The following is a 15,133-nucleotide window of genomic DNA, read 5'->3' on the forward strand; positions in this document are numbered from 1 at the left end:
TACCCAACAACAAGCTAGTATGATCTTCTGGAACTAACAATGTCATATGAATAGCTAAGATAGCCTGACTGGTGGTGGTGCAGTGGATAGAACATTGACCTGGGACACCGAGGTCCCAGGTTTGAAACCCTGAGGTTGCTGGCTTGAGCATGGGATCATTGACTGGGTCAGTTAGAGCCCCCCAGTCAAGGCACAAATGAGAAGCAATCGATGAACAACTAAAATGAAGCAACTATGAGTCAATGCTTCTCATCTCTCTCCCTTCCTGTCTTACTTAAAAAAAAAAAAAAAAAAAAGCTAAGATGTATTTATTTCAGTTTACTTACAGCTTTATTAATACTTAAAGTGTTCTGTTGTGAGCAGAAAAACAAAATTACCTGTTATTTTTAACCTTCTGTAATTTCTTTAGCTAAAATTAACCATTACAAACTTAAAATGAAAGGCTATCATACACAGTATTTTAAAGTTTTATATTTTCTTCTACAAATTCTGTGAGCTTAACTTACAAGATCTTGTCGTTCTGTCATGCTCATCTTCTCTACTATTGACCAGAACCAACGCTTGAACTGCAAGAGCTTCTCAGCATTTTCTCCTAAGAATGAAGAATATAAATTCAATATTATATCAAGTTATATTTTAATGCATTTTTACTCTAAATATATATTTAATATATATACTTATATATAAATATAAATATAATTAAAATGTTATTTATGTCTAATTCCTAATACAGGAAGTCAGGACAATTTGCATCATATAAAACCTCTATAGTTTTTTATTAGTCAACCATGACTCAAGATGACCAAGATAAGAAAAAGGAACCACCAGTCTCAAAATTGATAATCACATGACTTTAATCCCATCTGTAAGTCACAATTCTGCTCATGATCTGAAGTCACAATTCTGCTCATGATCTGAAGCCAGTGCTTCTCCAATTTTAATAAGTTTACAAATCACTTGGGGATCTAAAATGCAGATTCTTATCACTAGGTCTGGGGGGAAGAGAGAGGAAAAGGGACCAGAAATTCTGCATTGCTAGAAAGCTTCAATGATGCTGCTGATCTGAGGATCATACATAGAATATCTTTGGATACATTCTTTCCCCTTCTAGGTTTCTAACTTGTAAATGAGACACATTCTTATCTAAGAAGTATTGAAAACTATATTTAAAAGTAGCATAAAAATTGTTATACAATGACCTATACTGTCAAGCATGAAGGAGAAACAAAATTAATCCAACTTTAACTTACTATAATTTGCTGAAACTATTTGTAAAGTATGAAAAATAAAGGGGGAAAAATGGTACCTTCAATGCATGCAATAATCCTGGACTATAGGTATAATCCTCACATAATGAAGTTCATAGTTTCCAGTGTTTTATTGTGTAGTCACAGCTAAAAAGTCTATTCCTAGACTACAGGACTTTGAAAAGAATGAGTTGCAGAATATCAAGCACTGAAGGTAAATGTTATTCTAGGAGGATTATCACCACTTCTCTTTATCCTTACTAGATTCTTCATGTGTTTGTGTGCTGCTATGTCTTTGGGTCTAGTTCTACAAAGCAAACATCACGTAGTCAAATTCTTTAATTAGAGAGTTTAAGAGACATGAATCAGGGAAGTTCAATGAAATAGTTACATGGATTGTTTTTTCTTAATATACAAAATCCTTTTCATCCAGTTGCTCACCACAAGGAATTTTTACTTTTTTACAAACCATATAGTCTTTAAAAATCTAGAAAATTAAGCAATAAAAAACCTAATGCTAAGCCATAATCACATATTTTAAAAAATAATGTAAAAACACCTTTTAAGCATTTAAGTAATAAAGTATTTCCAAAGCCCGGTAAACATGTCTAAAAACTAGAAATTCAGAAAATGCTGACTGACCAATCTATGTAGCTTATTCCTTAAATAAACATTTCAAAAATTTCATACCTGATTCATCATTGAAAGAGGTAAAACTGATCAGCATTTGCACATTAACTTCACCACAGCCATTTACCAAAAGCCTAAAATCTTCTGCTGTTAAATCTTCTAACGAGTTTTTCGGAAGCACATCCAGTAGACCTTTCCTCATTGCCTAAAGAATTTCAAAAGTTATCCTTTTATTACTATCAGTACTTTTTCATGTAGCATTTATTGTTAAAGCCCAATATCTAATTTTAGCAGCCAATTTCTCTAAAAATACTATTTCTCATCTTAAAACATAGAGAAAAACTTTAAGTTCTCTTTTTAATTTCTTAATATTAGATTCAAAACAGAGGCAAAGAGGGGGAAGAGGCATTATGAATAGGCTTCATTTCAACCGTGAAGTAGTATTACATACCAGCCATTAACTGTAATAGTTTTTTAAACCTTGTTAGTAACATCCAGGATAGTCATTAAATAATTAAGAATAGCTTCAATCTGTCAAATGTGCTATTCTGTCAACATACTAGGATAGATTCGGTAATGACAAAACAAACTTCCCCAACAAAACCCCAAATCTAGAAGCTTACTGAGAAATCATCATGTGCCAACTGTATTAAATTTATTTAATCCTATCCTCATTTTGCAGGAGGGAACCAAGGCACAAAGGACTTTAGTCGTTTGCTAATGTCACACAGGTTGAGGGTGCTGCAGCCCTGATTTGAACCTTGACAGTACGATTCCAGATCCTGCACAGTTATTCCCAGCCTAAGGATCAGAAACACTTGATACTACCAATCCTAAATTTACATAAACAAACATATCCTAGAAGGGCCTGACTGGCCCCTGGCTGGCATCTGGGAATGTGGTTTCTGCAATATTCCCTATATTACTAACCGATGTGGCTGTTTTGAATGTCTGGAGCAATGAACAATTGCTATACAGCTTGCCTAGACTGTGCAAACAATGTGATTTACAACAAACACGTGCTTTCCCCTCTGGGAGTCTGATTTTTCAGTAATCATGACAGGTTGTGCAGGCAGGAATATGCTTACGGGACTGGCCTCCACTTAAAAAACCCTAGGCTGACTCTTAAGCAGGCTTCCCTAAGCAGAAACACTGTACATGTGTTGCTATAATTCCCTGCTGGAGGAAGAAGTGTGATCATTGAGAACTTTGGAAGCCTGCACCTGGATGCCTCCATACACTGCCAAATGTAATTTTTCCCCTTGCTGAGAGGCCTTTTGCTATAATAAACTATAACTATGAGCACAACTGCTTCTGAGTCCTAGGAGTCCATCTCGTGGGTCAGCAAAAGAATGGGTGGTCATCGGAGCCCAAAATAGTAGTCATTTCAATCCCACAAACATCCTTTCCAACCTTTACCCATCAAATTAACTTTCTGATAATTACATGGTTTTCCCAAGTAGTTCCATCTACAAGAATGTGAATAATAGGCCTGGATTCAGGTGTAATTTACATTGTGAATAAATTCACTTTGGTTTAAAAATGTTGACCTTTTATAGGCAAGCTGAATATACACTGAGCTAGTTTACCACACAGGAAGACACATACAACCTCCTTAGATCAAGTACAGTAATACTTTTTAGAAACACTTACGTGTAATGGCTGTTCTGCTACTACCAACATTCTGTGCTCTGCGTATTTCCGCACATACTCATACACATTCTGGGGAGTCACTGGTATATTTACACCATTAGGAATAAGTTCAACCTGTGAAAAAGTTAGCAGTGCCATTTAAAAGAAGTTTTTTCAAAGCAAAAAGTTAACAGCTTCTAAAACAATATCCCAAATTTTTAATCTAAAAACAGTTCTGTGTCTGACAAGTATCTAAGAGATACAAACATTTTAGGGGTCAATAAGTACAAAAAACTTCTGCCTCTCAATCTCTCTCAGTCTCTCCCTATCTCTGTTAATCTCCTGCATCTTTTCTGTGTATGTATGTCTCTTTCTTGGCTCCTATCTAAATTGTTTCTGTATAAAACAAGCAAAACACACCAAATTCTCTTGCCAGAACCAAAAAACTACATAATTGCTTTACCTGTCCTCCACCTTCTTCTTTACACAGGTCAATTGCAAATGCCAAATCCATTGCTGAGAAAACAGCATCAGCATCTGAACTTTGAGAAGCAAGGATAAGTTGCCGCAAACTCTCATACATCACAGGGTCAAAAAAAGCAAAATCATGCCAATTGACCTAAGAAAGTAATTATATGAAAATTATGAAAGAAACGTCTTTAATGGATTCATTAGTAAATTAAAATCTATGATAAAGAATAATTTGAAAATATACTGATGAAGAATAATCTTCCACTAAATATGTAACAACTAATATAAGGAGGTAAAATTTAATAAATCTTTGGTTCAGATGAAACATTTAATTTTTAAGGTATGAAAAGTATAGCATTCTGAAAAAATGTTGTGAAGCCACAGTGTACTTTTAAGTTCCAAAATAATGGATTTGCAAACACCAGCACTATTAAACAATGATTATGCTGAACAACTGGTCTTAAACTAAATATGAATTCTATTTACTCTTGACAATAATTATAAAATATGGTATATTAATTCCAGAAGATAAATCTGATGCTCAAAGGAATGCAGTAACTTGCTGAAGATCATGTCACTGGATTAAACTTGAGTCTATTTGATTCAATGATTTTTTCCATAAACTTTGTTAAAGGCTAAACTTTAACTCCAGTTCTTCTTTGCACAAGAACATTTTAGCTAAAATGCTTTTAAGAATTAAACAGGGTCAGAGTTTAAAAAAAAAAAAAAAAAATATATATATATATATAATCATAATGGGATGTTGCTGTATTGATAGGAAACAACAGTGGGTGTGATTAAAGAAAATGCTTGAAAATTATTTACAATAGATATAATGCTTTAAAATTTAATATTAGATGCCATGAACAGTATGGTAGTATAATTATTTCGTAAAAGAAAATTTTTGCAATTTTAAGAGCAGTTCGGTTCATTAAAATCACTTACTTTTCTACCAAGCAACACTTTAATCACATGTCTATTCAATGTGATAGGACATAGTTCATTCTGTAACAGACATAGTCCAAGAATTCTAAAAATACAAACAGGGAAATATTTAAATTAAAAAATAATTCTAGAACATGTATAATCCCTCATATACATAAAAATATACAGTACTTTGAGAAATTTTCTATAGCTTCATTTCTAATCAGTATGAATCAGAGTATATACACATTTTAAAATAATGTATTTTACAAAGTCTTATTAACTGAAATTTTTTTAAAATTCAAATATAAGATGTGAGGTGTTTTACCTGCCAATGTTTCTGAAACAATTCAACCTTGCTTCTGTGTTTTTGCCAGGTCTTGGGGTATAAAATCCTCTCTTTCCAGGTTGGTAAAACAAAGGGGCATTGTCATCACCATCATCTGTATCATCTAGATCCATATCTACTACACTTCTACTAGAACCATGACGTTTTCGGTTTTCCTAATAACAAAAGTTATCAAATTTTAAGTCCCAAGATTAATTTTAAAAACAAAACCTATGAACTAAAGTCACTCAAAGTGAAGTCAGGTAGGTAGGGCAACATTCATATTTAAATGTATGTGTGTGACATACTGAAAGTAAACTTTTATTTTTATTTTTATTTTAGTGTGTTGACATGGTTTCAAGTGTCCAAATTCAACATAACAACCTCAACACCCCCCCCCCCCCACATCGTGCCATATGTGGAATCTAATGAACACAGTATACTGAGTACTAACAAAATAGAAACAGAGGCAGGGTCACAGGGAACAGATGGACAGCTGTCAGAGGGACGGGGGAGGAGGGGACCAGATCAAAGAAACTGAAGGGATTATCCAAATTATATACATAACACAAAGATACAGATAAAGTATCTATCTTATCTGTAGTAAGCCCCAGGAGAAGGGGATAGGATCAAAGAAACTGAAGGGATTAACCAATTTATATATACATAACACAAAGATACAGATAAAGTATCTATCTTATCCGTAGCAAGTCCCAGAGGATAAGGGAGGGCAAAGGGGGTAAAATGGGAATGGTAAACTTTTTAATTCATCCTTTCAGAACTGTGATATACAAAGCTTATGTATGTTAAGTCTTTTAACTTCTTGTTCATCTAAGTAAAATCACTTAATAAAACTCTGGTAGCTTCTTTCACTTTAATTCCTTAAAGATATTTTCATTGGATATAGAATTCTGGATTGATGATTTTTAAAGCACTTTAAGAATAATGTTCCATTATCTTCTGATCTTCACAATTTTTGATGAGTCAAGTGTTGTTTACCTCTTTGTAGGGCACTGTTCTTTGGCTGCTTCATTTTACAAAAGCATTTGATTATAATGTGTCTGGACATAGTTTTTTTTCATTTATCCTGTTAAGTTCACTGACCTTCTTGAATCTATAAATGTGTTTTATGTCATATTTGGGAAGCTTTAGCTATTATTTCCTCAAATATTTTTTCTGTAGCAAGCTCTTTTCTTTTCTGAATATTCCAATGACATGACTGTCTGATAGTAAATGGTCCTTGAAATATTTGTTTGAAATCTGTTTTTCAGAATGGATCACTTCTAGCTCTTTTAAAACTGAGTGACACTTTCCTTTGTCATCTTCATTCTGCTATTGACCTACCCAGTGAATTTTTTCTTTCAGACATTATATTTATAATTCTAAGTTTTTCCTTTCATTTTCTTAGGTTTCTATTTCTCTGCTTAGAACCTCTATCTTGTCATTCCTTAGTGTTTACCTTTATCTCATAGAACATGAAATATAAAGGCTTTGATAATTCCAACAAGTGGGTAATTTTAGTTAGCATCTATTGGTTTTTTCCCTGGGAGACTGGTCAGTGTATCCTGGACTTTGAATGTTAAGTTGTGAAAGTCAGGGTCTTGTTAAAATGGTATGAAGAATGTTGACATTTTGGCTCTAGTAGGCAATCAACCCAGAAGGCTTCAGACACAGAAGGTGTCACCTTCTGTGTGCAGTGGTTCCAATATCAATTCAGTTTCCAAAGCCCTTTATTACACTGTTCAGGGCCTGCCCTGCATATTCACTATTTGTAGTGTGGGACTTGGATGGTGGTTTACTGTAGGTTAGTTCTCAAAGCCTTTGCTCTACTTTCCAGCTAAGATGAAGTGACAGTGATCAACTTTACTGTCCCCTCCTTAAAACACTGCCATTCCAACATTTTTCAAGTTTTGATATCTCTCTCTAGGCTTAATGCAGAGAATAATACAATCTGTATGCTTCTGTTTACTTTTCATGATCCTCAGGCAGTTAGTTCCATTTTGTATTATGTCCAGAGTTTTCAGTTGTAAGCAGTGAAAGAGATAAAATTAGATTGGATTTGCTCCACCTTGGCTGACAATGAGGTTCTCAGGTAGTTTAAAATGAAATGCACCATGCACTAAAAAGCCTTCCTTACTGCTGTACCATGTCACATTTTGTCTCCATCTTTGGCACTCACTGCTTCTTTGAGGAATGTGCTCTAGAATTACATATTGCCTTTCCTCTGCTATTAATTCATGGTATCTCTAATTTAAAGCTTAACTCAGGCTATGCTCCAGTGAGTGGGGTTACACTGAACCCTAATTAAGACAATCTTTTTTTTTTTTTTTTTAAAGAAGGGGGGAGAGAGAGGAGAGGGAGGAGCAGGAAGCATCAACTCCCATGTGCCTTGACTGGGCCTCAACCGGCAACCTCAACGTTCCAGGTCAACGCTTTATCCACTGCGCCACCACAAGTCAGGCAAATTAAGACAATCTTATTACTCGATTCCATACATGACACCTTTGTTTCTTTCCCTACTGTTATCAAGCGTTTTATTTAGAAACATAGTTTCTTCATAAATGTCTTTTCTTCCCTTCTGTAATTCAAATTCCAAGTGCTTATTATTAGCACATGTACAAAATATCCCTTACCTGTACCTTTTCTGAGGAGTCTAATAATCCAAGATCCAGGATACTATCAGCTCCGTTTTCCCTAAAATCAAACAAAAAACGTCTTTCACATTCTAGATAACTGAAACTTCTAGAATTTAGTGTAGAGAAAACATGTGAAGTTAAACTTATAAGAATTTATAAATTTAAGTTTTGAAGTAAACAAATATCCAGAACAGTTACAGTCTTACTGCAGAGAAGTCTCTAATCATACACACAAAAAGCAATAGATGCTCGTGTATAACTGATGATAATGAACTAAAGGCTAAGACAAAATAAATGTGGTCTTCAAAGGGATTCTGAAACTTAAGCTCCAGGGAGCACTGTAAACAGAAAAATGTTCAGAAAACAATCACAGCAGGAATCAATTTTTTTTTTAAAGCAAGAGAGGGACAGACAGGAAAGGAGAGAGATGAGAAGCATCAACTCATCATTGCGTCACTAGTTGTTCATTGATTGCTTTCTCATATGTACCTTGACTGGGGGGCTCCAGCTGAGCCAGTGACCCCTTGCTCAAGCCAGTGACCATGGGGTCATGTCTATGATCCCAAGCTCAAGCTGGATGAGCACATGCTCAAGCCCGCAACCTCTGGGTCCTCAGCATCCCAGGTCAACACTATCCACTGTGCCACCACTTGGTCAGGTGGAATCTAATTCTTTAGGGTATTATTCTAGGATACTAATACCTTCACTGTTAAACCAGGTAAAGAAATCAATCAATATTTTATGTTACTGGCAATCCAGTAACTAAATTAGCAAACCTTACATATATTTATAAAACTCAACTTTTTCTATCATAGGCTAAGCTGTATCATATGCTGATACCTCTAGAGACACAGAAAAGGAATAAAGATATAGCACACAAAGTCTAGGGATGAAAAGTAATAATAGCAAAGAAAACAAATTTCTAGCAATAGTCTTTGGCTTACACTATTCGTCTCTGAAACCGGGAAAGTAGCTATTTAGTTTCAGTGCTTAACCTACCCCTACCTTTCTACCTCTAGAACTATATCTAAGTTCCTCATTCAAAATCATGACTAGGAAAAAAAGAGATTTCCATCTAAAATAACACCTCAAAGAGCCTAAAACTGGATATTAGAGTAGCATCAGGATAGAACGCATAGAATAGGTATGACATATCTTCCTAACGTCTCAATGGAAAAGGGTAAGTTAACTGTTAGATATTTAAATTTTTTATATTAAAACAAATATATTACACAATGGAAAGCAAAAACTTGCATGAATTAAGATAAATCAGGAGGCCTAAAAGAAACTTCATGCTTATGGCAAGAACTCAGGGATTATACCCCAGTTCCTTGAGGTATTTGGTTTCTGCCATGAGGGGTCCTCTATGGAGTATTTGAGATATACGTCTTATAGTTTCTAAATATCAGGTATGCTAAGAGACTGCTAAAACTCTACCTTTCTAATACATTTGAAACTCAGCTGTCTCAATCATGGATTTTAACCCATTTAAAAAGCCATTTCAAGTCCTGTGCTTTGTAGAATAAATTCTAAGATATGGTGGCAACTATATCCTAATAATAAAGTAGCTGATGTTTAAACTGAAATGCTTTCCCAATTGTACACATTACCGTCCATGTGCAATAATAAGTTCCATGGCCTCATCCACTCTTGCTCTCAAAGAATCTTCACTTGCCAGAAGAAGCAGCAGCTGAGCTGGAGATAATTCCAACAACATGCCAGTGATTTTACTTGCAAAAGCCTGTAAATGATGAATAAATGTTAATTGCCCCTATTCTCTGAAACCTCTTGTCTAAATCAGCAATCTTACCCCCCAAAAATATGAGAATACAAGAAACTTAGAAAACAATTCAAAATTTCTGAACCAGCATGGTATTTTATTAAACTAGAAGCTTAATTATAGAGAACTCTGGTAAGGAAGGGATAGTCCATGGACTAGCACAGTCTTGTTAAAGCTAGTTTAATATCTGGATGGCTAGCCTTTCTGTAACGCTTTTGATATTCATGAGTAAACATGCAAATACTCTATTTACTATCAGAGAGCCAGAAACATTCTTTCACTTAGGGTAGAAAAAAGAAAGAGGGAGGGAAGAAATGAAGAGGGAGGAAAAGAGATCAAGATGCTTATATTTAAGGCTCAGGCTTTACTAAAAGAAATTGGGTTTCTCTGTTTTATTTTTCTATTGCTATAACATGTACATATAGTTATGTATAAAGACAAAAAACACAACTAGTTTGTTTCATATTATGAAAGAGACATCTGACAGAACATTCAAAATAAAATCCTTGCCATTCTTATTGGCACTAAAGTACAATATTTATAATGTGTTCTAGCTACAGGTTGGTAACAGATAAAAAGTTTGCTTTAAAATGTAATGATAACTTGTGCAAATGAGGGTACAAATAAATACAACATACAACGCACAGAGAATTCTTTAGCACACAGGAACTTATTAGATAGAATGCCAAGGTAGCATAATTAGGAAATAACAAATTTCAAGCTATATAATATATAGTTACACCCTCCAGCAACCATTTTCCCTCCCAAGCTTCCTTCTTACTACAGTCCTCAAACCACATGGTTTTTCAGGAGCTGACAATTTTTAAAATACCAGCTTTAATTCAAAAATAAAAATGGCACACAGCCAGTTGGGTGACAACTAAGTGCAGTGTACATACTGGTTGCATTGCTTGTACACGTGGATAGAGCCTTTCTCCAAGTGCCTGACGATGTGCTGGCAGAGGATCAGGATCATCACTAGGATTCCCTTCAGAGGCTGGTCTGAAGGGTCTAGTGTCAATGGAAAGCTGTCTTCTAAAGTCTCTGAAAGAAGAACAAGGTATTATGACTTCATTTCCTTTGTCTGCAAAATGAAAATATCGGCACAACTGGTGATGAAGTTGAAAACCAAAGCATAAAGATTGCTGAAGTTCTGGGACAGGAAGGTAGTGGAATGCCTAAAGAAAGGGTGGCTGGGCAATAAAGATGATCTTGATTTTGTCACTTGAAAATCTATAAATTCACAATGCATAGTAAAATTTGATTCTAAGGAGTAGGACGCTAAAACACCAGAATCAAGAACCCACCCATAATTTCTGAAAGTAAAATGCCATTCACCCTAAAAGGAGAATTAAAAGGTTTAAATGAAATAATTGCCACAATTATAATTTTAAAACAAACTTAAGAATGCAATGAATAAAAGTTTTAAAAATTAAATAAAAATTTATCTATAAAAAAGTTTTAAAAATAACTTGAGAATAAATAAGAAGCAAATATTTCAACTGCCCTTGAGTTTTTAAACCAGAACATTTTAATATCAGTTGGTTAGACTATTTGAATTATGTATATATACAAATATTAACTTTAATTTTCTAAAAAAAGTTTATAATAGATTCTTTTATTTACAGGCCTACCTTCAATTCACCCAAATTCAATAAAAGATACAAAAGGATCTCACCTATCCCGATCTCTCCGAGAACCTGCTCGTAAGCCGCTACTTCTCCTCATTTCCCTTTCTCTTTCCCTCTCCCGATCCCGCTCTCCTCTGTTCCTTAATCTCTGCATTAAACCTGAAAGAAAATATAAAATACACTTTGTTTAGATGAACGTCAATTCAGCCTCTTTAAAATCAACGTGAGGGCATGACCAAACATAGTTAAGACATTACAGCTTTAGGTCATCTTTCTTACCATCTGTGTTAGTGCCTTTCTCATTCCCCCTAGGGTTTTGAGGGTTGGGGTGATTGTGCTGAATGTATCTAGCATGTAACAGATGTTCACTTAGTATTTGTTTAATGAATTTTCCCCTTGTCATGTCAAAGCTGTGAAATAATATGTAGCAACTGGGGCTATTTTAAGTTTCACGATAAATCATGCTGAGATTTCTTACAGGATTAGAACCATATTTGAATATCTTCTCTAATATTAATATTTGTTTTTAAGCATTGCAGGCCACCCAGAACATTAGCTATTATTATTAAAACTATAAACATAAATAAGTTAGAGTATGGGTCCCTAAGAATATGCAAAAAGTTATTTCTGAATTGTTATGATTCTTCAGGTTTCCTAATTTATAGTTACTAATTTCTTATTACTAAAGACTACAGAGTCAAATGGTGAAACTAATGATGAAAGCCTGGGGTATGCTCCCATCTTTTCAGCCTCAATCCTTTCCAGAGCTCCTTCAGCCTCTATGGTGGCAGTTTACAGAACCCCAATAAAATATATCTATAGCCTAGGTAAAAGACAAGATTTTCTTAGTAACTCCCTCTCCCTCAATTACTATATCCATCCACCTATAATATTGACACATTGTTGTGCCCCTACTTTACCTGAATCTCCAATTATCACCTACCTTAAGGCTCTTATAACTTGCAGACTTCTTAATTTTCTAACTGTAATCTTAAAAATTAGGAAAGAGTTCTAATCACAAAATGCTGGTCCCCCGAGGAGGTAAAGAGCTTGCACTAAAGCAGCAAATTAATAGAAATCTTACTACCAAAAAACATATAAAACACTATACTAAACAATGAGAGTAGCCCTGGCCGGTTGGCTCAGCGGTAGAGCATCGGCCTAGCGTGCGGAGGACCCGGGTTTGATTCCCGGCCAGGGCACACAGGAGAAGCGCCCATTTGCTTCTCCACCCCTCCGCCGCGCTTTCCTCTCTGTCTCTCTCTTCCCCTCCCGCAGCCAAGGCTCCATTGGAGCAAAGATGGCCCGGGCGCTGGGGATGGCTCTGTGGCCTCTGCCTCAGGCGCTAGAGTGGCTCTGGTCGCAACATGGCGACGCCCAGGATGGGCAGAGCATCGCCCCCTGGTGGGCAGAGCGTCGCCCCATGGTGGGCGTGCCGGGTGGATCCCGGTCGGGCGCATGCGGGAGTCTGTCTGACTGTCTCTCCCCGTTTCCAGCTTCAGAAAAACGAAAAAAAAAAAAAAAAAAAAAAAAAAAAAAAAAAAAAAAAAACAATGAGAGTAGTGACACAGTCAGCCAATTTATATTTGGTTGCAGGCTTCATTATCTCATTGGGAACCAGCAGCAACTCTACAAATCATACTCTCTCTAGCACTGCTGTAGAGAATAGTGTTTTCTTCTCAGGTATCTGTACCACCTAAATAGAGGGTGGGGGAAATACTGCAGTCTGCTCACTGAACTTTTATATCACCATGTATCTTACCACCTCCCACCCCCCAACCTATAACAACTGAGAGGAGAAACTCAAACATAACATTAAGGAAGACAAATGTGGCAGAAGAGCAAACTGCTGAACTGTCGATCAGAGTAGTTTAAGCAAGATTAAATCATTAATTTAGAATAAAAGTATATAAAAATGTAAATGTACATTGAAGTTCTCCCACAATAAATACATATGCACATGATTATCATTGTTTCAATCAAACAAGGAAAGATTTTTATGATGCTTGTTATCTGTCAAGTACTTACTTGTATGAGTGCCTTTGTTGGCATTTTGGATACAATCTAGATTTGGCAATTTTTCATTTGACAAAAATGCTTGTGCAATGGCTGTATAAAAACTTCGTGCTACACCACTGCCCTCTCCTGGCTCATCCTTAAATGTGACTTTTACTCTGTGTACAGCCATTGGTGTAGTAGCACATCTTCGACCAAAGTGATTATTAAGCTGCCTCATGGTCTGCTGAATAAGAAGATCCCGATCCCGATCGACCTGTTAAAAACATATCAGAAAGAAAGAAATTCAGTGTCGGAAACCAACGGAAATTTTCTATGTAAGATCTATTTTTAGCTTTTTCTTGACAATTTAAATATGTAACTACAAAGTAACCTGGGTTCTCAGAAATTTATGCATTCCAAATAAACAACATTCTAAAGTATGTAAGAATGTTTTGTGTTAAATCAGGATAATGGAATTTAATTCAATACTAAAACTTTCTTAAAAGATTTACTAGAAATAGCAATTCATTCCATTTTGGAATGCACTAGAATAAACTACAAGTGGACAGAAATGTAAATTAATTTTAATAGCAAATACTAGAACATGGAATATTCCTTTGGTGACAGAACACCATACGGAAAGTAACAGAAAAATGGCGAACTGGGAGACATTTTTGTACTTTCTAGTACAAAGATACACATTCATGAGTAGTATGCATATCACCTAAAGATAAAGTGCTTCTCAAAATAAACAAACAAAAAAAAACCAAAAGAACTAAGAAAAGAACTTAAGTAGAAAAAAACAGACAAGAGCTTTCTTTTTGGCAGGGAACAAGGTATTTCAACAAAGCTTATAGAAAAAGAAATATCCTTAATATCCTTAAATATATAGAACAATGTTTAACTTTGCTCATAAGAGAAATGCACATTTAAACTATACTATGATACCATTTTTTAATCTATCAGATTGGCAAAAATTTGAAAACTGCTGGCAAGACTATGGAGAATCAGGTACTCTCATATTAATATTGAAAGTGTAAAAATATACAATCATTATGCAGAGGTATTTGCCAATATTTGGCAAAATTATGTATGCACATGTCCTTTGACACAGGTTCCGTGTCTAGGAATCTATCTCAAAGACACACTAACCCAAAATAGAAGCACACATGAGGCTATTCATCACCACTAATATAACAGCAAAAGACTGGAAACAAACCCAAATGTCTACCAATAGGAGAACAGCGGAAAAAACTGATACAACCATAAAATGCAGTACACTAAGACAAAGCTGCTGCAAAAGGAAGCAGAATATCTCTATATACAGTTAAGACTTTCTCTCTTTATTGGGAACAGAAAGATGGAGTAAAATGTATAGCACACTCAGGGTAGGGAGTGGAGGAGAGAGAGGTAATGAATACACACAGACAATTATATTGTTTTAAAGGGGGGAGAGAAATAAACTGATAAAAAACTTGAAGGGTGGGGGACATCGAAAAGAGACAGAAATTGGAATGGAAACTAGATCTCTGAACAAATACATGTTCTTTGTAGAGTTTACCATGCAACACTAGATATTTTATATTACTTAGGAAAAATATTTTTTTAAAAAGAAAAAGCAATCCCTAAAACCTGAAAGCAAAATGAAACAAAAGGCCCTATTTATAGAAATGGTAGCAAAACCATGTAAAGATAAATTAATTCAAGTAATTTTAAAACAAAGTAATTTGACCATAAATCTCCAACTAGTTGTGCTCTAAGGACAAAAAAAAAAAAAAAAAAAATGCAAAAAATTCTTAAGCTATTTTCAATATCATTTTGTGGTAGTGTTGACATTGTGATTCTAAGACTGCTGT

The 15,133-nt window shown here is 35.1% G+C and overlaps 1 protein-coding gene across 6 annotated transcripts in view; it reads right to left on the reverse strand.

The window, feature by feature from the left end:
* UBR5 (ubiquitin protein ligase E3 component n-recognin 5) overlaps positions 1-15,133 on the reverse strand; it is a 141,885-nt gene that overhangs the window by 2,826 nt on the left and 123,926 nt on the right. For 5 of the 6 annotated variants that reach the window (XM_066379261.1, XM_066379257.1, XM_066379258.1 and 2 more), the window contains exons 48-58: positions 13,308-13,551; positions 11,327-11,438; positions 10,548-10,692; positions 9,479-9,609; positions 7,866-7,926; positions 5,233-5,408; positions 4,926-5,010; positions 3,973-4,128; positions 3,531-3,644; positions 1,938-2,082; positions 507-592 (exon numbers count right to left, since the gene is read on the reverse strand). In XM_066379261.1, the coding sequence (XP_066235358.1) occupies positions 507-592; positions 1,938-2,082; positions 3,531-3,644; positions 3,973-4,128; positions 4,926-5,010; positions 5,233-5,408; positions 7,866-7,926; positions 9,479-9,609; positions 10,548-10,692; positions 11,327-11,438; positions 13,308-13,551 (1,455 nt within the window). The remainder of the gene's footprint in view (positions 1-506; positions 593-1,937; positions 2,083-3,530; positions 3,645-3,972; positions 4,129-4,925; positions 5,011-5,232; positions 5,409-7,865; positions 7,927-9,478; positions 9,610-10,547; positions 10,693-11,326; positions 11,439-13,307; positions 13,552-15,133) is intronic. The other variant, XM_066379260.1, reaches the window with a different exon arrangement.

The sequence above is a fragment of the Saccopteryx leptura genome, chromosome 3, assembly GCF_036850995.1.
Source record: "Saccopteryx leptura isolate mSacLep1 chromosome 3, mSacLep1_pri_phased_curated, whole genome shotgun sequence".
Classification (NCBI taxonomy): Eukaryota; Metazoa; Chordata; class Mammalia; order Chiroptera; family Emballonuridae; genus Saccopteryx; species Saccopteryx leptura.